The sequence below is a fragment of the Nematolebias whitei genome, chromosome 1, assembly GCF_014905685.2.
Source record: "Nematolebias whitei isolate Nwh7 chromosome 1, NemWhi1, whole genome shotgun sequence".
Classification (NCBI taxonomy): domain Eukaryota; kingdom Metazoa; phylum Chordata; class Actinopteri; order Cyprinodontiformes; family Rivulidae; genus Nematolebias; species Nematolebias whitei.
The window spans coordinates 61,794,993-61,819,343 of NC_056498.1; the positions used below are offsets into that span (position 1 = coordinate 61,794,993).

A 24,351-nucleotide genomic window follows, 5' to 3' on the forward strand; every position below is an offset into this window, starting at 1 on the left:
TTAGTGTAACTGTTGGAGTAACACTGTTTGTCAGCAAAATATCTCATGAACTACTGGATGGACTGCATTACTAATTTCAGAAATTAACAAGTGGATATAAATCTACAACTGATGGACGTTTGACTAAGACAGCTTCAACTTTGTTATCTCTCAGTGTAATGGAACTTTAGTCTCAAACTCTAGTACGAATGGTGGCGGGTGATAGCTCCTTCATTCTTTTAACCATCTAATGAATTGTGATACATTGTACTGTAAGCTGACTGGAAAAGAAAAGATCAGGTTTGGAAGAAACTTTGTTCGTAATGCTCAGATTCAGAAGGATTGACAAACCACTGCTGGGCAGTAACAAATTACCAGATGTGAGACATCACCTCCTCACTCCTCCATCAGAAAACAGATACACACTGCAATCGATGGCTAAGTTTAAAGCTGCACAAAACTGTTTAATCAAGAGTGGATTAGGCAAACAAAGATGAGGTTGCAGTATCATGATCCTGTCCTCTCTCCTGGAAACAGATTAATGTGGATTAGAAGTTCTCATTGATTCTCACTGACAGGAACATTTGATGATTTGCCAATTTCTCTCATTGGTAGTTTCATCCAAAAATCACAGTAAAGCCTTTTTACAACTATGCATTTACTATTATAGAAGGAAGTTTAAAGTCTTTGTATATTACCTTTTATGCAATGATGCATATTGTATGGGTAAGAATACATCTGAATCTCTTTACAGCTTTATCAAATTTAATATAAAAGCAAAACAAACATAATGTTGTGTAAAGATAACTTGGGGTGTGCCATTTCCTGTACGCACCTTGTTTTGTTGGGGAGTAAGCGTTTGTGAGGAACCTGAAGTGTCCCTTGTTGTACCAGCTGATCAGGGACATGCTGCCTTTCATCATGACGCGGGACTGGCCCCGCTGCGCTGGCGTGGAGCTGCAGACCAGCATGCTTTGTGGTAAGCCTGTGCAGTCGCTCTTCCTGGTGCTCAGCAAACCGCAGCAGAAGATATCTGGAGTGGGGACGGAGGGAGAAAACACTAAAACATGCTCCTCTGAAACGTGCAGATAATCAGATATTGCTCAGTGGAAGGACTGATCTCTTTATCGCTAGAAAAAAACAAAACCACTTCCAACAAATTGGATAACTGGATGATTTTCTGGCCATTTTGTCACATTAGATTTAAACGTAAACAAAACATTTCTTTGAGCACCTCCATTTAGTTAATAATTTTACGAAACAATTATCAACCAGTGAACAATCAGTTTCTCTCCCTTGTTAGGACAAATATAGAAGAGAAAACTTAGTTTATTTATTAATTGTGTGAATGTTTATGAAGCATTAACACTATTGTGATCCATTGTTCTTCTGTACGTTTTTCGACGTGATTCTCGTCCCGCAGTTTTCAATCTATTTCAACAAATCATATCTCAAAATAACAAAGTCCATGCTCAAATCTCAAATATGTGGGTGTATTCTCAAAACGTTCAACTCTTTCAGGACAATCCCACTATGACTTTTGGTGTTGGTGCAACTTTAGCTTTTTGAAATATTTATTAGTCTTTTCTGCCACTTTTTTCCTCATAGAAAATGAATTGAGCTCATTTTACCTCCTTCAAAATCTTTAGATCTGTTTAAAACCTTTTACTGCTCCTTTCATATTTTGTTCTGGTTCAGCTTCTTTCAGCTGCCTTGAGAAAATTTAAACTTTTTTCAGCTATTTTCAGCTTCAGCTGGGTTTGTTTAAGCTGTGTTGTGCTCTTTTCAGGTTCTTTCTGCAAATTTAAGCTTTTTCTACTATTTCAGCTACTATTTAGCAGTTTTATGCAAATTTTGTTTTTTTCAGCCAATTCCACATTTTTTGCACAAATTTAAACTTTTTTCTACCTAATTCATCAAAAATGGTCTCTCTCCATTTCCTTCTGGTAATTTAAGCTTCTTTATGCTTTTTAGCTACTTTTCAGCTGTTTTTTTTTTTCTAATTTCAGCTTTTTTCAGATAATTTCCACTTTTTGTACTCATTTCTGCTTCTTTACTTTATTCTGCTAACTTAAGCTTGTTCTACCTTTTCAGCTACCTTTTTAGCATTTTTAGCTAATTTCAGCTGTTCTCAGATAAATTCAAGTTTTTCACGGTAATCTCTACGACTTTCAGTCTAATTAACTTATTTCTGCAAATTTTAGTTTGTTATACTCCTTTCTGCTTAATTATGCTAGTTTCAGCCATTTCTGATATTTCAGTTGTTTTTGTGCTAATTTTAGCTTTTTCACCCAATTCCATTTTTTTCCCCCCATTTCAGCTTTTTTTCAATTCCTTCTTGAATTCCTTTCAATTTGCCTTTCAGATATTTTTCAGCCATTTTCTTGGCAATTTCAGCCTTTTTTTAAGCTATTTTGCTTATTTTTATGCTAATTTCTTCTTATTTAAATCTATTTCGGCAAATATGTGCTCTTTATGCTTTCTTCTGCTAAATTAGGCTTGTTCTTCCACTTCAGCATGTTTTTTTTTTAGTTAATTTCAGACTTTTTTTTTTTTTTTTTACAATTTCTTCAGCAATAAGCATTCACACTGCATTTTCACAGTAAATTAAATTTCTCTAGTAACGGTATTTCTCAAAATGATTCCACCCCTTCCTTTATTTTACTCAAATGGGCCAAAACCAGTCATGTAGCTGAGCTAATTTGTTCCTTCTACATTGTTAATAAGTGTGTGTCCACAGTCATCACTTTAGAAGAATGCAGGGTGATTAACTCTGCTAATTATCTCTGCAGGAAAGGAATTTGTTGGACAATGCCTTCACATGTTCGTTCTTTCAGCAGAGTGGAGTGGCTGATAGTTTTAATTAATCAAAATTAATTTTAGTTTTTAAATTTTCCTCTGGCCTTTTTTTTTTTTTACTTGTACTGAAGCTCCCATGGAGTTTCTAGTTTAGTTTATTAAAAAAAAACAAAAAAAACAAGAGAAGGATGTTTTAAATGCACAAGCGAAAAGAGACAATTTGAGAAAAGCGAAACAAGAATCTGATAGTTTTTCACTGTAGCATTGAAACTACCATCAACTACTTTACTAATCCATTACTGTGTTGTTTAAGTAAGACTTTATAGTAAAATATGGTTCAAATTAAAATGATTTTATTCACTCTGAAAGTTGTTGATTTTCAAAAAAGGTAAAGATTAAGCCATAACACTTTGTTGTTAATTCAAAAATAATACCACTAAACATCACAATGACAGCTGCAGCTACAAAGTATTATGTGATGGAATAGTTAATTTGATTATTTTAAAGGATGTTTCTATTTGGTAAGGAAGCAGTAAAGCTTGTTTTCCTTGACACTTTTGAAAGGTGACACAGCATTTGTCACTCATTGACACTCTGCGCCCATTTACTCAGTTATAAACCTCTCTCACACACAAAAAAGCATTTAGGACTTGATTCTGTGAATCTGGCTCTTCTGTACAAAGTGTCCTGTCTTGGTTGGCTTTTTATCTGATTCCAGCATCAATCCAGGTCAGATGCAGCCCTTTTCTCCCTCTGCTTCAGATTTTTGACGCTGCAGCAACAAATTCTGCTCAGCTCACTGGCAACTTCTGTTTGGGAAGAAAGCTGATAAAAACTCCTCAGAAAACGCTACTTGATAATGTAACCTTTAAAAAACTGATTTGGACTGAAAAGGAATATTAGCTAGAGGCTAAACAGCTTTTCTGAACCGGAAAGAAAAAAATACTTGATTTTACTTTGCACTTAAAAAGTAATAAAAAAAATGTTAAAAAAGGGGTGATAAGATGAGGAGTCTGATTACAATCTGTGCGTCAAAGCACAAAATGAAAGTGAAAGAACAAAACAAGAGCTGCAGCATGATGGTGTCTGATCACGATGAGATGCTACAGCCTGTTTGTGCACCTTGTTTGCTGAATTCAGTGAAGAGGCCGAGGCTCGTGATGGACGGTCCAGTGAAGATGATGGTGTTCTTGCCGGAGACGTTCTGACAAAGCTGCTTGGCCACGAGGCTGTGGAGCTGAGGTTTATTCTTCAAGGTGGCCAGACTATCTGTGCCCTGTCCCTCCTTTAGATGCACAGACACCTGCAGAGACAGGAGTAGAACAGGTAAAGAAAACAGCAAACATTACTGCAGTTCTAGCTAAAGTATCACTTTATCATCTTCCTTGGTAGAAACCCTCACAATCAAAGCCGTCGCATTTAAAAAAGCAAATTACTGGCTGAAATCACAGCCCACTTGGGCTCATAAATACAAGCATTTTATAGTAATATGCACATTGGGTAATAAAATATCAGTTTGGTTCCAATAGCACATTGAATGTGACACATTTCATACAGATGCTGCGATTCTTTTGGGTCACATATATCTCCTCCACGGTCGAGATTAAAGAGGGTGTAAATCGAGATGCAGCTGGCCTGATTCCACAACTTGGTGCTCTCTGATTCTTTCTTTTAAGTGGGCTCAGTGGTGGCTTTTACAAATGCTTACATATATATATATATATACATATTTATGTTTTTATCCCATATTTATAACCCAATTTTTGGCCAAGGTTTGATTATTTCATACATTCTGACATGGAAAATATTGAACACTACCATTTTCAGCCACTAGAGTGCCCTCGACTAATATGGTAAGCCAAGTGTCTCATTAATAGGTAAAACTGGCTATTAACGAGACACATGGCTTGCCATAACAAGCCATCTTTGTCTCGCTCCAGAACCCCTGCAACAAACGTGAAATCAGCTGCATTTCGCCTGGCCGGTGCGGCGAAATGCAGCTGATTTGACCATTAAAGTGCATTTATTAAGGAAAAGTTCAACTGAGACACACCTTTACTATAATTTCAAGCAAACAAATAATTGTTTTTAGGTGGTTTTCTTGTTAAATTTCGAAGAAATGCACAGCGAGTCCTCACTCTGCATGCCTCCGCGAATTGTCTTTTGAAATTCAGCTGATTTGACCATTAAAGTGCAAACTGCATTTATTAAGGAAAAGTTAGACTGAGACACACTTTTGCTACAATTTCGAGCAAACAAATAATTGTTTTTAAGTGCTAATCTTGCTAAATTCTTGTGAAAGTCCTCCCGTGCATGCTCCTGCTGCCGCCATTTGGCAGCCACTCGATTTTTGGCACAACACCGGCCCATGTTTTCGGGTTGTCAGCGGTGACGCGTAAGAAACGCATCAGTGGTGACGCATAATAGATGTGACTTATATGGTGAGGCGACGTATTTGTTTTTTCCACTTTATTAAACTTATTTGGACTGATGAGACATACGGTGGTACAACGTGTACAGCGGAGAGTAAGGTGTATATATATATATATTATATATATATATATATATATATTTTTTCCCCCCCCCGATGCCATACGGAGACCTTGGTATGTGTCATTTTGTGATTTCTGTTATGTGACATTGGCAAAATAAAGTGAAAAAGATAAGAGCAAAAGGTTAGCTTAAAGATAAAAGTAACAAATGGCTAGCTAGAAGCTAAACTTATTTAAAGCTGGAAGCTAAATTTAGCAAACTGCTAGCTTAAAACAAGAAAAGGTGAACTAAAAAGGAGCGAAAGCTTAGCTAAAAGACTAAACAAATTAGAAAACAGAAATAAAGCAAGTCTGCTGAAGCAGTTGTCCAAAGGAACAATGTTTTTTTTTTAAATAAATGTAAATAAAAAAAAAATTGTTAAAATGAATAAACATCTTTAAAAAGTAAAAAAGTTACAAAAAACAATTCATACCTCCTGAATGAGCTGAACGTATGGCTATACTATGAACAACTAAACTAGCTCAAATTATGCAGAAGTACTATTAGTTAAATTGCAAATAAATAAATAAAAAAATAAATAAAAGGAAAAAAAACGGCTGAATCAGCATTCACACTATTACCTCGACGCTGATGTTGGGTGCACAAAAATGGCATCTCTACACAAGAGAAACCACGTGGTGAAAATATCTTTGTACATCAACAAGTTTAATTGTTTTATTATGACATTTTGAAGAGTCAATAGAAAAAAAATTATATATCATGTCTCTGAATCTGCATCCCCACCAGGAGCTGTGAACATTCACAGTTTGTCTGGATCAGAGCGTGCTGAAATGTGCTGCTTCACACGTTTTGCTGTTAAATCTTAAAAGCAACACAAAGCAGTGATTGTGTTTCAACAGAAGCTATAATCAGGCATGGTACAATAAAGTGTACAAACAGTTCCACTATGCAACTTTTGCACTTTCTGCAGAGTTAAACAGCATTAGCCTGCATCCACACTTGCCCTGCAGCAATTAGTCTTAATGGCAAGTTCATGCATCTGGGAGAGTGTTTGTGTTTACACACGTTTGTGTGCCCATTGGCTAATGGAAACTCATTGATTTGTTCTACTAACTCATTTTATTTCTGACTTTCCCCCACCCTTTTCTTTCCCTTTACACAATTCATTTAGGCAGACGATGTCAGCGGAGACATGAGTTGGACAACAGCAGCCGGGTAAAGACAGGCGTTACCAAATGGCTGCAGTCAAATGCTTTTTTTAAAATTCTCTTGGTAAACTGACGCAATAATGGAGTGCGGCTTTTAATGACAAAGTACGTCATGGTTTTTGTTCATTATCGCTTGTTTTAAATATGTGATGTGCAAGTACAAGAAATAATGTGCAAGAACAAATTAATCGATTTATTTTCTAAAGATTACTACAAGAAAAAGGAACTGGATGAATTAATATTCTGCTCATCTTTTGTTCTCCCCACTAATGCAGTTTTGGTTTGCTTCCAGGTTATAAAAAGGAACTCTCCTCCTGTAGAGTGTCTTCATTCAATCTTATAGGTTTTATGCAGTAAAAAGGTCTAAATTTATAACGTAATCTTGTTCTTCTCTAATTGCTCCACATCTGCCTACATTTGTCCTTGTACTGAAATGTTAGTTCAGTTAAAAGGCCAGAGATACAGTAAAGCTTGTATTTGCGATGCTACGGTTTTTAAAGTGTCAGAAACAGGTTCTGATGTCTGAAGCTGTGACTCCTGTTTCAGCTTCTCCTCCTGTGCTCCTCTTCTGTTGTTTTCTCTCTGTCTGAGTAAGTTTCCATCTCGTAGATTATATATGTACTCAAGTTTTACCTCTTGTGTTTGAAACAGAATCATTTTCCTGTCATCACAACACATAAAGATCTATTTGGAAACACGTGAAAGTTGCTGGATGTCCAGTCAATCCTGGTAATCCTGGCGCTTTTACCTCTGTTGGATATTCATAGAGCGTTTTTTTTTTTTTAAATCTGAATGAAAATATCTAAAACCAGAAGATGTTGAGGTCTCTCCCTGACAAAGCTCATCAGTGTAAGGGAACAAGGCTTGTTGGAGCAGGAGGTCAGTATGACCTGATAAACTGAACAGACGCTACATCAGCGGTCCCCAACTTTTTTTACGCCACGGACCGGTTTAATGTCAGACAATATTTTCACGGACCGGTCTTTAAAGTGCGGTGGATAAATGCAACAATAAAATAATATGCCCGGCATAAAAACTGGTATTTTCTAAATATAATAAACGCGAATCCACTGTGTATGCAACTTTATTAGCAGCGTCCTCGTAACATCTCACCCATCTGCCTTTTCACACCTGTTCCCGTGACCAAATCACCTGTCAGGGCTAAACTTGTAAACCAAAGATGCTGGAATGCAAATAGTGGGCGGGTCAGGGAGGGGTGTGTTGGGGTCTCCCCCCCGAGAATTTTGAATAAAGTAAATGCCATTTCCTACATTCTGGTGTATTTAAGGGATGCACAATATTATCGGCATGGTGTCGGTATCGGCCGGTATTAATGTTAAAGTTCAATATCGGACATCGGCCATTCCATCAAAATAACTCACCGATATAAAAGACGCTGTTTTTGTATGACAACCCAGTGACAAGGATGTCTGCAGCGGAAACGCAATGTGATGACGTCACGCATGTCTACCTGATCTGATCACAGCGGACAGGAAAATTCAAAATGTCGGCGGTGTGGAAGGTTTTTTTCGTGGTGAGGATGTCAGATTCTGAAGAATTATGGACTACGATGAACCTCACTGCATCGTCCCCAGTCGGAGATATTTCTCCGACATAATCTTACCCAAGTTACAAGCCGTCATTACCGACGTCATTGAGAAGCTAATAGCCGATAGCATGACTTGTTGGGTGAGTTTTACCACAGACAGTTAGATGTCAAGTGTTAGCCCCGTTAGTCTTACGGCACAATGGATAGACAAAAACTTTGAACTTAAAAAGTCTGTCCTTCATGCACACGAGTGCAGAGGATCCCACACTGCAGCTAGGAACCCGGAACAAGCCTCCACAAGTGAGACAGCATCACAGGTGACTAATGCTAATAAATAATATTTAACACTTTTCATTTAAATTAAGTTAAAGTGCTATGCATATCATATGGCTATTACTGAATATATGTCACCAGCTCTTACACAATTTTATAGCAAATAAGCCTAAATAAGAGGGCTCTGTTCTGGCAAAAGAAAGTATCGGTCAAATAAGTTTTAACATATCGGATATCGGCCAAAAATCCAATATCGTGCATCCCTAGTGTATTTTACAATTTTATTTTAATTTTTCCTCTTCTGTGCGGCCCAGTACCAATTGATATACATATACATACACACATATATTAGCGGGTTGGTTTATCCTGGTTTATCAACATACAAAGAAGATGGTCACAGCTCATTTGGACCTCGTCAGGCTGCTGTCTATGTCTGGTTCGTGCTTTGAGGACTCAAAATCAGCTGATTTACAAGCGAAACCATTAGTTGGAAGTGATTTGAATCGCAGGCCACCTGCGGCTTTGGGACTCGTCAGCATGGAAACAACCTTGAAGAAGCTCGTAAGCACGGACCAGCAGAATGCACCCTAATTTGGCCATTTCGGACCTTGGAAGTTATCAGTACAGACTCAAAGGCTGACAGTCTGCCTGAATAAGCCAACAATTGTGGATTATCTGAATCTGTCTCCCCGGCTGGCCTCGAGACAGGCCGACTTCAATTTCTCCTGGGAAATGTGTAAACTAAGAAAAAGCTTCGTCTTTCGCAATTTAGAGAATTATTACAATTATTAGTATAATATTTGTATGTGTATAGTGGGATTTCTACATAAAGCTGTCAGGGTCCTTTAAATAAAGTCCAGTTGTTTCTGTATTGAACGTTTTTTGAATTTGTCATGTCCTAGATGACTGAGAATCTTCACCAGCATGTCATTAGGGTCCGTCCCACATTAATGAGTTTGACTGAATAAACCACAAAAGCTTAAAAAGTCTGAGGATACCAAGTGTTGAAACCAATAAGATAGTGCTAGCTTAATTTTTAAAAATGAGAATGATGAAAACATCAATAATACCACCATAAAACAGACACATTAAAAACACACCTTGTACTTGAACTATCTAGGACACTGTTTCATTGAAAGAACAGGTTGATATTGGATATTTTATTTAATTTTTAAATCCATTCCTTTCTGTTATTTTAAGCAGAAGTCCGAGGCAACATTCTTACCTCTGAGACAAATGCTTTTTGACAGAAATACTAAAAAAAACAGTGTTGATAATGTTTCATTTCCTTTATTTAACCAGATTTAAAACCCCACCGAGATCAAAATCTCATTTGGTGCTGGCCTTTCTGTGTGTGTGGGCTGAATAAAACACTTGCACAATATCCACTACATGTTTAAAGACAAAACCTTTAACAAAATGTATTTTAAAAGAACAAAAACACTTAAAAATCACATAATAAAAAACCTTGAAAATAGTTATTTGTGAGACGCCATCTTGAGTAAAGAGTGCAGTATTTGAAAATGGGAGAGGTGTACGAGTCTTCTTGTAGTTCTAATCTGCAGCTGATAGACATGCATTTGATGCTGCATAAGAAACAAGTGTGGGAGTTGCAGGTTAGATTCAGGGTAAGGTTGTTCGTCAGCAGAGCAGCTCTGCTTTGAGATCTGGCAACACAGATCTTACCCACCGGTATATAATTTACACTAAAACATCTAAAGACAAATCGGACAACCAGAAGACATTTCTCGAGTTCAAGACGAATATGATCTTCTTCTTCTTTCAGCTTTCCCCTCTTTAGAGATCAGCACAGTGAGTGAATCATCCTCTTCCATCTCACTCTGTCTTCTGCATCCTCTGTTCTCACTCCAACTACCTCCATGTCCTCTCTCAGCTGCATCCATATATCTCCTCTTTGTCTTTTTCCTGGCAGCTAAATTTCTAACATCCTTCTTACCAATAAATGGTACCCACTGTCAACAAAGTCCATGCGCAATAATCCAGGAATAAAATCCAATATTTTTCCATCTGCCCCTTGGGGGCGTGACAAAGAGACCATCTTAGCACCAACATAACTGGTTTGTTCCACTTTGGAGTAAGCTGTTGGGGGAAGAATCAGTTTTGTGTTGTGTGTTTCCTTGACTGATGAAGCCTTTCGGATTGAAGGCGAAATGTTTCTGCACAAAAAAAGAAACTGTCCAGATGACCTGACTGAAAAATGTTGGGTACCCACTGTCCCTTCGCTGAGACCCTATTGTCGCAAATCATTCCTGAAACTTTTCTCCATCCACTCCATCCTGCCTGGACTCTCTTTTTCACCTCTTTGACACACTCTCCATTTTCCTGGACAGTGGACCCCAAGTACTTGAAGTCCTGCACCTTTGGGACCTCTGCTCCTTGTAGCCTCACTGTTCAACCAACCTCCTTCTCATTCACATACATGTATTCTGTCTTAGTACGGCTGACTTTCATTCTTCTTCTTTCAAGTGCATACCTCCACCTCTCCACGTTCTCTTCAACCTGTTCCCTGTTCTCACCACAGATCACAATGTCATTTGCAAACATCAGACCATGGGGGTTCCTGCCTGACCTCATCTGTTAGTTGGTCCATCACCAGAGCAAACAAGAAGGGGCTCAGAGCTGATCCTTGATGCAATCCCCCTCCACCTTAACGCTATCTGTCACTCCTACAGCACATCTCACCACTGTCCTGCTGTCCTCATACATGTCCTGTACCAGTTTAACATACTTATCTGCCACTCCAGATTTCCTTATGCAATACCACACCTCCTCCCTCGGCACCCTGTCATATGCTTTTTCTAAATCCACAAGGACACAATAAAGTCCTTTCTGACCCTCTCTATAATCTCAGCATTCTCAAAGCAAAGATGGCGTCTGTGGTGCTCTTTCTTGGCATGAAACCATCCTCATTTCTTTCCTTGGCAGCAAACCTACCCATCACTTCCTCATCCCTTCCATTTCCTTCACCAACATGTCCATTCAGGTCTGCTCTGGTCACCACTCTCTTCTCCCTGGGAATACTCTCTATCACTTCATCCAGATCCTTCCACAATTGATCTTTCTCCTCTACATCACATCCAACCTGTGGAGCATAACCACTGACAACATTTAGTATCAGACCTTCTACTTCTACCTTCAGGCACATCACCCTATCTGACACTCTTTTCACCTCTACTACATTCTTCGCCAACTCCTCCTTCAGGACCACTCCTACTCCATTTCTCCTTCTATTCATACCATGGTAAAACTGTTTAAACCCTGCTCTAATGCTGCAAGCCTTGATGCCCTTCCACTTGGTCTCTTGGACACATAAAACATCTACCTTCCTTCTCTGCATCATGCCAGCCAGCTCTCTACCTTTGCCTGTCATTGTCCCCACATTTAGAGTTGCAACCCTCAGTCCTACATTCTTAACTTTCCTCTTCTCCCTCTGTCTCCTGACATGTTGCCTTCCTCGTGGTCTAGCACAATTTCTGCCGGCACACTGTTTGTCAATAGCACCAGTAGCGGTTATTGTTAATCCGGGCCGCAACCAATATGGTATGGTTTCGCTTTGATGAGTATAGTTTTGGCAAAAGTGATGTTTTACGTCAGAAGCCTTTCCTGACACAACTCTCACCATTTACCCAGGTTTGGGACTGGCACAAGACACAAGAAATACACTGGCTTGTGCTCTCTAGTGGCTGGTTTTCAAGATGAATATGATCAAATTCTAAAAATGAATTTTGCAACTTTGCACCCATAAATCCCACTTTGTGTGAGACTGATGCAACATGAACAAGATGAAAGTTGGATTAGAAACTGGTTGTAGATCAAAGCCTCTGATGTTTTCACAAAAGTTTTTTTTTTTTCTTTTGGCTTCAGGCAGAATAAAAAAAAATCATATTTAATGATTTTTTTTTAACCATTTGTTTTCCATCCATCCATTATCTTTACGCGCTTCTTCCTTTTTGGGCCACGGGGGTCACTGGTGGCAGCTCTACCAACTAACTGTGCCACCGTGCTGCCCCCCACTTATTTTCAAAGCAGAAAATTAAAATAGACTTAAAGCAGATACACATCAATTCTTAACTCCTTCCTGAAATGATTACATTTTTATTCCTAACTGATGTGTCCCCTCTTTCCGTGTGTGCATCTACCTGGCAGATGAATCCTGTGGAGGAGCACTGTCGAACCCAGAGGCTGAACTTCCTCTTCTTCCTCTTCCTCAGCTCTCTTTCTGTACAGGTGGTGATAAACACGGGGTCCTCATCTATCAAAGGCTCGTGAAGGACCTGCAAATCCACAAATACTGTTGAACATCTGACTGTGTACTGGATGAGTTTTATGTAACCTCAGAACGAGGACAAATGTGTTACTGGAGTAATAAACGGCCTCTTTGTGTGAAAGTCTGATGTGCAATCATGGCAAAAGGTCAGAGATCTTTTGTGCGCATCTTTCAATTGTCTCACAACCACTACAAAATTAAAATAGCTAAAACTGGAGCAAACAAACTTAGCAACAAGCAGAAAATTGGTGTGTTTAGACCATAACTTAGTAAATACATATTGTCGTCAGACGAAAATACCGTGGTTCTGCTTGGTTTTTATCTGTGACGTCATTTAGTTCATGTTCTAATAAACTGAATTTCAGATCATTTTATTGAGTCCGTTTGGTTTCTTCTGATATTTTGAGTTGTAAAAACTGCAGCAGGAGCTGCAGCACATTTCTAATTGGAACTGTTCATTTGCTTTTCACACACAACGACAAAGTGGAATAAAGCTGCAACAGTTTAACAGGATGTTTCATTCTCACTTCATTCATTAGATTTGTAAGAATTTTTCTGATGTTCTCTAATTTGTGCCAAGTCTTCTTCAATAGACAAATTAAAGCTAAATATGCTTTATTATTATTATTACTATTATTATTAACCTTTATTTAACCAGGCAAATGTAGTGAACCAGATGACCTCAAATATACCAGATGGACAGAGACTGTTATTTTCATTGATCTGAATAAGTCTGAACCATCTGATGAACTTTCTTTCTTGAATTAATCAAGCAGAAAAGACAATCCTCTATAATCATTACTGTCTTACAAATGTTTTGATAATCAAATTGTGTTAGTTCACTCAATGCTTTACAGGTTGAAAAGAACTACTAATTTTTATTTTACATAAACAGTAAGTAATGATTTTTGTTCCTCATTCAGAGAAGAAATCACCTGAATATGCCTTTCTTGATTTTCTGTCTGAAATGAGCAAGCTGTCGTAAGTATGTTAAAGGTTGGTTTTCGGTCAACTAAAATGTTTACCGAGAAAAATGTCATGTTTTAACATTTGAAAAGATTACAAAGTGTGAGACTCCACGAAGTCTGCTGTTGCTGCAATAATCTTTTCTGTATGTTGTAAACAATCCTTGACTTATGATAACATCTTACGTCACAAATCCACTCCTCTTTCTGGTCCTTCCACGAATCAGAAAGCTCTAAATTGAACAGGAAGTCGACCCAAATAAAATGTGGCAACTTCTCAGTTCAACAGGGTTCTGGGAGATGTTAGAATGAGAGCTGACAAGAGAATGAGAGTTCTGAGAGATGCAACCGGTTATGAAGAGTTTGGAGTTATACTTCTGTTTGAACTAACCACGCACGACTCTCCGAGGATTTCTAGCTGTTCTGAACGGAGGCGCTGAAACAGTCTGAAGGACTCTTACTGAGCTGATCTATCGTCAAACCAGGTAAAGATTTCCTCTTCGACTCAAGTGTACCGTGGACGGGCTGAGGATCTGACGAAGCGTGCAATTTCTGGTTAAACAGATTAAACTTCCCTCACACAGTTCTCTGTAAGATAATCTCCTTTCACTCTAAAACCCACCTCTCTCTCATAAATCAGTACAGATATTTTAGAAATATCTTAAGCAAAGTCCTCAAATCACCGCCGAGTGATTTGAAGTTCATTTTCTGTGAAACTGTCTGTTATTATTTTCATATTTTGCCAAATTAATGTAAATGTTTGATGTTAAACTTTGATTTTGAAAATAAATGATTCCATTCATTTGATGGGTCAAAGATAAATAACGTCTCTCGTTCACATTTCTGTTAAATTCAATGCACGGCATTTACAGTCAGAAAAATGAAGAACTCGTGAATATTGTATGCATATATAATTCATATATTTGTCATACAACAAGTGACACGTACCTCACGTGACTCACTACACAAATCCCATTGAGATCATAGATCTCATTTGCAAGGGAGGTCTGGATCTGAAGGTCTGGATCTGAAGTCTGGATCTGAAGGCAGCCTAACATGCATGTTTTTGTCTGTGCGAGTAAACCGGAGCACCCGGAGAAAACCCACGCATGCACGAGAACAACATGCAAACTCCACACAGAAAGACCCCAGGTCCAACCGGGGATTGAACACAGGACCTTCTTGCTGTGAGGCAACAGTGCTAACCACTGAGCTGTCGTGCTGCCAAAGACTATGGCTATATTGTTAAAAAAAAAAACTCAAGTATGGCTATTTACTGTGACAAACCAAGTTAGATAATCTTTTTTTTTTTCATTCAGAAAAACAAAAAACAGATGACATCAATGTAGACACACTGATATTTTCTTCTATATTCACATTAGATAGCAAGGACAAATTCTTCAACAACAATTACTTAAAAACTAACTAGCATTTAAAAATTTAGAGATATATAAACCCAACCAATATTCAGATTTTATGTTTTTGTTATCCTGGACATGTCCAAGCTTCTTCTCCTTTTCCTTTTTCTATGATTTGCTCAACTGAGCATTGATCAAAAGTTCAGTTCTACTGATGAAACTATAGCAACGCATCATTTCCAAGTCAAACATACCGGTAGTTATGAAAAACCCCAATATTAATGAGGCATGAATGGATGAATCACCCAAACCACAGTGTGGCACTTTAACCCTTTTATGACACAAGGCTTTGATTACAGGGTTTAGCTGCCTGCAAAACTGAAATACGTTCATTTAAATCTTTCATTTCCCTTGAAAGAAGCTAGAAACATAAAAAGAACACAATAATAAGTTAAACATTTTGCTTTTACTACCAATTACTGACATTCCCCTCATATTTGTATTATCTTAATGCATAGGAGTTGCAATCTTTAGCATGAAATTGCAGCTTATCACAAAATAACTCAACAATTTTTATTGTGTAAAGCTGATGAACTAATGTAGATTTACAAGTTATAAAGCAGGAGACTGCTGTAGGAGATTGAATTCCTAAATGCAATCGAAGCAGTGAGTGACATCATTCAGAGCGAGGATGACCTTACAGCCGCTGTGCCAACGAAAAGCAAATGAATCAACTTATTTCCAGAAGCTTCCATTAATTTTTTATAGCTCGGCAGTGGCTGAAGGGTGGAAACCCTTACAGATGGAATATGAATGGCAACAAGGGGGAGCGTTTCCTGAACAGATTTTGAATTTGAAGCAAAATAAAGCTCAATAATCAATAAGTCAGTCCTTTATATAAAAAAAAATGTTCTGATAAAACGCTGAAATCTTCAAACGCCGACACCCCTGATGCTGCAGCAACTGCATCAGTTTGACAATATAGGTCAGTAAAGATTCATGTGAAAATAAAGAATGAACATGCAATCTAAAAATAGTAGAAGATGCTTTGAGAAAAGCCACGTCTGGAGACTTGTACACACCTGTGTCTGTGATGGTCTGAAGGTGCAGCTGAACGACTGCTGCAGCGAGTCCAGGAAAGGCTGGATCTTGTAAAGGCCCTGGTTGCTTCCCTGGGACGGCCGGAACGCCACGATGTGAAAGTACTTGAGGATCTTCTCAAAGCGGGACTGGCTCATCTTCAAGGCGATGCTCTGGTTGCTGAAGAAGCCCGAGCTCCAGATGCTGAGCACCGACTCGCAGCGGTGCACGCTGGTGGAGATGACGAAGCCCAAGAAGGCCTTCATTTCCTGGGCTGTGACAGGACACCAGCCTTCCTCGGAGCCGAAGCGCTCCTGGAACTTCTTGGCGTACATGTTCGTCTGGGTGACCATGTTTTGGATGCAGTTGTCTGGAACAAAGAGCTGGAAGAAGTCCAAGGCGGAGGCTGTGTCTGGCATCTTCTGAGTGGGGCCTGGATCAGGAGAGGAAAGGATTAAAAAGAAAAGAAATATTACATTAAAGAAGATAACTAGATTTACTGACAGACGGAAAATGATATAATTTAATTCCATTTAATCCAAAACATAATTAAGTTTAATTAAATTACTGTATGTATCGTGTCAAAGGCAAACCAGATTTGTTGGGTTTTTCTCTCTCTCTCTCTCTGGGACAACATCATAAATAGAGTATACCAGGTGTGAAATGTTTTTTATTTTATTTATTAATTTATTATTTATTTACATATATAATCATATGAAATGACTACAGTAGCTATATTTTTGTTTGAGACCAGGTCTTTTGGTTTTTTTTAGAATTAAGGGTTTGGACTATAACTTAACATGTATGAAAAAATATATAAAGAAGGAGAGGAAAGGATAAAAACCAAAACGAAGCAATGAAAATATTCAAAGTTAAAGGGCCTTTATTGTCCTTCGCATCACATGTGGTACATGAGGTGGAACAAAACTGTGTAACACAGAGTTCCAGTTACATTCAACGATAGCAAAATATAAATTGTAAGAGATATTACAGTAAAGGAAATTACAAAATTAAATACAAGACAACAAGATTTATTGACAGAAGAAAAATAAGTCTCACGAGGGCAGACAAAACTGTCACTTAATCCTGACTCAGAGCGTTAAAAAGCATTTAGTTTAGCTGACCTTGCTGAATCAAAGTTTTGTGTTTTTGACACAAAGGCAGGATAAAATTAGATTCTGTGGAGCTGTCACAGAAATTACACTGTCATTTTAAAAGTGTTGCAAACAGAGCATCATAACAAGTTCCTGTTCTTTATCTCTTTTTTAAATTATTTTCATTAAATGAATCAACTACAGCAGCTTTTGGTATGAATGTCAGAAGCCCAGGGCCACAGTTGGAAAGTTTACACGACTTGACAGCCGCCATGCTGTGATGCTCATCACAGAATGACATCTCCCTGCCCGCAGAAGGTTTCAGAATCTTGTTGCCTTCCGGTTATGGCAGGAAGTAAGCCAAAATCATCCTCCTATATAGACCGAATCAAAATGAAGGCACAATGGAAAGACATCGGAGACGAATACTGTTTAAACAGATCTATAACCCAGGTGAATTGGCAAACACGCAAAGCACACAAACTTACTTTACAAGCAAAAAGGTGTGCTTTTAACTAGGCCTGACGATAGCAAATTTTGCTGGGCGATTAATTGTCTCAGAAATTATTGCGATAAACGATAATATTGTTTGAAATTTGACAATAATTAGTAATGTCAAATTTAAGAAGAAATATTTAATTTGTTTTGTGTGTAGTACCTGTTTTCGACCACCGGATGGTAGTATCAGACTGTTTGAACCGAAGGATGGATAGTGAGGGAGCGAGCAGCGTGTCTCTTTAAGAAAAATGGGAGGGCGGCATCTTGACGTGACATGGGCTGTCTCTCTTTGGTTCTCAAAATAACGGATGCTCGGTGTGGTTTGAGCTCTTTAGCATAGCATTTTTCGCATATAGCTTTTAATAAAAGAAAATAAGTAAACAACTTCTCAGCTTCTTTTTGCAGAGAAAAACAACTTTTTAGACGAAGGTACGGGTTTCAACCGTGGATTTTGGAGTTCTGATAAGACAGAGGTTTTTTTCCCCGAGGTTGGCCTGTTACCTTAGCTTCTCAGCTTAGCTGCTTTTAACGATCCAAAAATGCGATTTTGGACGTTAAAATAGATTTTAAAGAAAAGAGAAAGGGAGGGGTCAGTGAAGAGCATCGACACTGAGCCGTGTCGTCAAGTGTCTTCAGTAGAACGAGAGACACAAAGAAGCGATAAAGCCAATAAATGAAAATGAGGTCAATAATTTTCATTTATCATGCGATTAAGTGATTTATTGTTTATTGTGACAGGCCTACTGTTAACGCTACAGGTGTAAGAGTTCAAACTGTTATCTTAATGGATAAACAATAGTCCACCTGTGTCTATGTGACAATAAAATTACACGTCTTTTTGAGGTCTCAACATTGATGATTAGGCCTGTCCCAATAAACAGTAAATCAATTAATCATATGATAAAAGAAAATGATCGACCTCATTTTCATTTATTGGCTTTATCGTTTCTTCTTTCTACTGAAGACACGGCTCAACTCTGGTGTTCTTCACTGACCCCTCCCTTTCTCTTTTCTCTTTAAAATCCATTTTAACCGTGCAAAATCGCGTTTTTGGATCGTTAAAAGCAGCTAAGCTAAGAAGCTAAGCTAACAGCCCGACCTCGGGGAAAAAAAAATCTCTGTCTTGTCGAAGCTCCAAAATTCACGGCTGAAACCAGCGCCTTCGAGTAAGAAGTTGTTTTTCTCTGCAAAAAACAAGCTGAGAACTTGTTTACTGATATTTTTTATTAAAAGCTTTGTGTGACAAATGTTACGCTAAAGAGCTCAAACCACACCGAGCGTCCACCACTTTGAGAGCCCAAAAAAAAAAAAAAGGAAGGAGAGACAGCCCATGCCACGTCAAGGGGACTCCCTCCCATTTTTCTTAAAGCGACATGCTGCTCGCTCCCTCACTATCCATCCTTCGAGGTTCAGACTTATACTGCCATCCGGTAGTCAAAAAAGAAACTACATTCAAAATAAAATTAACCAACATTTCTTCTTAAATTTGACAATAATTACTAATTACTGTCAAATTTCAAACAATATTATCGTTTATTGCAATAATTTCTGAGACAATTAATCGGCAAGCAAAATTTGTTATTGTGACAAGCCTACTGATGATGTCAGCATGAGGCCATGACGTGATTAAGACCTACATCAAGACAGACCTCTGAGACTTTAAGAAGTGTTTTAGCTGATCGGAGAGGTCACACAGTCGACGCGCAGTGCTGTGATTTGTTGTGTTCGCTTCAGTCAAATAAGACACTTTTCCCTCTGAGCTTGTAAAGAAATCTGGATTTTGAGTGCAGCAATGTCAAGATCAACTGAACACTCGCGGTCCAATTATCCCTGAACGGCAACGAGCGATGTTTTCATTTGCTCCACGCACCCGTTTCTCTGCTTCCGAGTGGGTTTTCTGCAGCTAAAATAATGAATGACTATCACTTCAGTCACTTGATGTTGAATCAAAGATTATAAGCACAAGAGATTTTTTGTTTTCTTCCTAATAGTAGGTTGTTAAAAGTGTGGAGGCGGGCGAGAGGTGGACAAAAAGACAATGGAGCACACCCACACAGCTGATGCTCGCGGAGACGACAGCCAAAGAAACTGCCGAACGGCTCAAAAGCAACTCTTTTTACATCCTATAGCCTGACTTATGGGAAATAAATAACGAATTTCAGAGTTAAAGCCAAGACAAAATGCTTCATATCTAAAAAAAATTAAATTAAATTAAAATACAACCCGAGAAAGAACTGTATGAATGATTAAACCATCACAGAAGATGAGAACTTACCGTATTTTTTGTAACTATAAGGCACTCTTCAAATCCTTTAATTTGATCCAAAATCAACAGTGAGCCTTATAATCCAGTGCGCTTTATCTATCAGTTGTGTTTACTGACCTCAAACCGATTTTATGCTGTACAGCTGAACAATGTTGAGAGTTATTGTGAACGAGTTGATTAAAGCTCGACTTATTTAACCATTTTGTTTCGCTTAATGCGCCTTATAGTCCGAAAAATACGGTACATAATATTTATGTCCGCTAACATCTTCGAAACTCAGTCAAGAGATTAACCAAATACAAACTTTCTAAATTATCCAATATAAAATCAATCTATTTCAGTTATTGAGGTACAAGTGTTTGTCTAGAGCTTTTATACCCAGGGATTAAACAGCCAGAGATTTTTATGCTGCACATAAACCCTTCCCACAGGACACAGAACATGCTTTTCGCTTGGATTTTACCGGAAGTCAAAAAGGAAGTCCAGGATCCGAGTGCGATCTCCGATCATCTTTGCTAAGAGGGTTTTCCCAGATAAATTTTCTGATATTCCTGTAATGTGGGTCAAATCCCTTACAGTGCTGTACTGCAATGCATTACATCACACAAATCCTTTTTTCAGATTTGAACAACTTCAGCTTATTACATAACAGTCTGTTCTGAATTAAAGAGTTAAAACCCTGGAATATTCTGGATTATAATAAAATAAAATGAAGGAGTCCATTTTTGTGTCAGAAACAACAACAACAAAAAAAGACCTAGTGGATAAACTAAAAAATATAATTTATTTAGAAGCATTTAGACTTTAATCAAATTTTTTATTCTATATATATATTCAGGATTTTTCCCCAACATGCCAATAAAAAAAAAATGCAATGGTGTCTGTGCACGATTTTAGACTGAATGTGCTTTTTGCGGGACTTTTTTGTTTTCCTTTTTTGTAAACATTTTAAAGTAAATGGTAGGATAAGACTAAAATGTATTTCTGCTTGGCTATTATAGAGTTAAATTAGAAAATATATATATATATATATATATATAAATGCATGTTTTAGTGGCAATGTGTGGACACCACAGACAGCGGGAAGCAGAAGGTCAAACAGATGACCTGACATATGGTGCATGGCAGTAATCTAAGAGACATGCTGAATAAATTTGTTTAATTCCTTCCAACATCATAATGAGATGATTACGCAATGACAGATTTGAGGCTCATGATTTATGGTCACGATGCACCGAGTCCAAAGAGTCGAGATGTCAAAACTACAAACAGGTACACAGATAGACACTGAAGACCAGGGACACAGAAATAATACAGCACGAGTGAAATCCTTCTTTAGCTTTCTTAATAACCCCACCCCAGACGCAGTGTGGTGGGCCAGCACATGTGCAAACAAACCAACTGTTCTTCACAAATCCAACCAGAACATAGAAAGAACACCTGTTGGATTAGATCTGTAGCAACAAGGCAGCTAAACTAAACTGAAGGAGTTCAGACTGCAACTTTCTGTGCCACGGAGGAAACTCTGACAACAAGCCGGATTATTCTGGATAGTTAAAACCACACTGGGATTTTAAATCCGGGTTAGACAAGACTGCTTTCTTTTAAAATCCAGTTTACTTCAAAGTGGAGTCATACAGCTCCAACATCAGAGACTCTCCCATGTGCTCTTTTATTTCTTATCAACCAGTGCACAGTTTGCGAAATGAATCCCCTCTACACACGTACAGTGCATTTCCCTGACACTGGAGCAGCTTCCTGCCACTTTAACCGTGTGTCAGAGCCGCCTTGTTATGTTCGTAAGAGACTTGATAGGTTGCTGTGGACGGGCAGAGCGGAGCTTTGGCTCATATCAACCACAGCCTTATTGCTTCTGACGCTGTAAAGCAATATAACCGTGGAGACGAGTCCACAGGAGATGGACGACAGATGGAGCGCTGCACATGACAGTCCATCTTCCTGCATGCACAAGTGATGAGACTTGATTTGCATCTTGAATTTATGCAATTAAGAATGATGTTGATGAGCTTAATGTGTTTAATTAAGTGTGTAGTGTGCCGAGTAACAGCATGCATCCAAACAGGATCACACACAAGTCAGCATCAGTACCACAGCATCAAAAAAAAAAAAGGGGGGGGGGGGGGGGACTATCAAAGGCAAATGGTTTGCCATTAACTACTGATGCAGTGTCATCCTCCTCTCCATCACTCAGCATCCACATGGACCAAGATGCACGCGGGTGGAAAAGAAACTAGCTTTCACTGTGATGTGGACAAGCCTGCATGACTACTCCTGCCCAATCACCTCCACACCCCCCCCCCCCCCCCCCCCCCCCCCCCCCCGCGGAAAAAAAATGACCTTATTCATGTGCCTCACCGTATGTCTCCTTGTAGGGCGGCAGCGTGACATCCTGCAGCGTCTCCGTCCAGCCCTCCTCCTCTGCCTGGCTCCGCGACAGGGAGCCCGGGGGACCCGCTCCGCTGGTGCCGCCACCCGCTGCCCCGCTGTGCCCGCACTCCTTGTCCCTCCTTTTTTGGTGGTGGTGCAGCTGCTCCTCTTCGCCCGCCTCCGCTATGTAGTTGTCGGAGTCGGAGTCCCCCGAGGTGCTGTAGAAGGGGTTGTCGCTGCTGTCGTCGCCGGACTCGCCGAACACGTCGTCGGATATCTGCAGGCTCTCATACCGGGAGCGGGCCGCTTCCAGGAGAGACAGCGCCTTCCGCCCGCATTCCGCCATCTCCCTCCTCAAGTGATGCTCCTCTCCTCCTCCGTGTTCCCCTCCTCTCTCAGTCTTGTCACTCTAACGTGCAGGTAGTCACGACCCTGCGGGAGCGGGGAGAGGTGCAGCCTTGGATGTGGCACCACCCTGCGCTTGTCTTGGCTGGCTGTAGATTCTGGTGCACCTGCCCTTCCGGACTTACGGAACCGGAGGCGGAGGTTGTAGCTGTGCTCCACGTCCGGAAACAATTCCGCCCCTTCGCTGTGCCTGCGAGGCTACGCACTGGGCAGTACACGCATCCGGGTTCACAGAGAAGCGATTTATACACAGAAGCACGTCAGCCAATAAGACCCCATGCTCTGCCCCAAATCCGACGGATGTATGGAAGCAGAAGAGTGCCCACACCATCACACAAAAAATATATAAAATAATAATAATAAAAATAAAAAAAAAGATGATGCGATCAATAAGGTAACTCGCTTTAGGGCCACGCTAAGAAAAAAAAAAGCCATAAAATTATGAGAATAAAGTCGTAGTATTACGAGAATAAAGTCGTACGAGACTTTTTTTTTTTTTTTTTACATGTCGTTCATTTTTTTTTTTTTTTTTTTCACGAGTCGGATCACTAAGGCGGAGCTTTAGGATCACGCTAAATAAATAAATAAAGTATGCCGTAACAATGCGACCTGTCAATCAATCCAGATCCGGGAACTCTCTTATTTTGACAGTCCGGAAACTGTTTGTTTGGATCTCTCAACTCAAAAATCTCCGCCCCTAAAATTCCAAAGTCATTGCGCATTTTATTAAAAATCTCAAACTATAATGCATTAAACAGCACAACTAAAATGCTAACCAGTTTGACAGTTTAAGTGGATTACTAATAAAAACCTGGCCCCAGCCCGTAGCCATTTTATCCAAGCCCAACCCGATTTTTATCTTTTGGATACATAGTAAATTAACTTTACTTACATAGTGACTTTCCATCCTATCAGGATACTCAAATTTACAACCAGTGCCCTCGTTTACCCATCTACACATACACGTTCATGCAGAACTCTACTACATCGCTACATAGCTAATCTGAGGAAACTAGGAGGAGACAGTGCTTTAGATCACATCATACATCCATGGCCATGAGACACAAATTGGAAGCGATGTGGGGTTTGTATCTTGCCCATGGACACTTCAATATGTGAATGCATACTGGTGGAATCAAACTTCCAACTCTCATTGGAGGACAACTGATCTAACCACTCAGTCACAGTTGCCCCATATCTATTCATTTACACAAGTTATAGGATGTCCCAAGCAGGGCGGGATTGGGTTAGAGCAGTCGTCATCCAGTGCAAGAGTTGGGGGTTTGACTCCACCAGCAGTCACATGCCGAAGTGTCCCTGGGCAAGGCATTGGGCCCCCATTGCTTCAGATGCGTGTCCCATCGGTATGAATGTGATAAAGCACTGATAAGTCTCATTAGAATGATTTGTTCAATTAGCTTTGTACAGATCTAGTAGAGTGCTGTATGAATGGGTAAATGAGGACACAGATTGTAGTGTAAAGTACTTTGAGTATATTGATAAGATGGAAAAGTGCTACATAAGTACAGTCCATTTACCATCACACTGCCACCATTGGTATGGAGTTTTAGGGGTGAATGTATTTGAATCTATAAAAATATATAACAAGACAAAACTTTGTGAATTTCCATCTTATAATTACAAAAACCTTTAGCTAAGAGAGAAAATTATCCAGTTTATCTGATCACTCCAAAGGTCATCCTTTTGC

The 24,351-nt window shown here is 39.2% G+C and overlaps 1 protein-coding gene across 1 annotated transcript in view; it reads right to left on the reverse strand.

The window, feature by feature from the left end:
• pgbd5 (piggyBac transposable element derived 5) overlaps positions 1–22,768 on the reverse strand; it is a 24,421-nt gene extending 1,653 nt beyond the window's left edge. Inside the window, exons 1-5 of the mRNA XM_037686218.1 lie at positions 22,227–22,768; positions 15,995–16,425; positions 12,462–12,596; positions 3,901–4,081; positions 815–1,012 (exon numbers count right to left, since the gene is read on the reverse strand). Of these exons, the coding sequence (XP_037542146.1) occupies positions 815–1,012; positions 3,901–4,081; positions 12,462–12,596; positions 15,995–16,425; positions 22,227–22,584 (1,303 nt within the window). The 5' untranslated portion in view covers positions 22,585–22,768. The remainder of the gene's footprint in view (positions 1–814; positions 1,013–3,900; positions 4,082–12,461; positions 12,597–15,994; positions 16,426–22,226) is intronic.
• Positions 22,769–24,351: the final 1,583 nt, after the last annotated feature.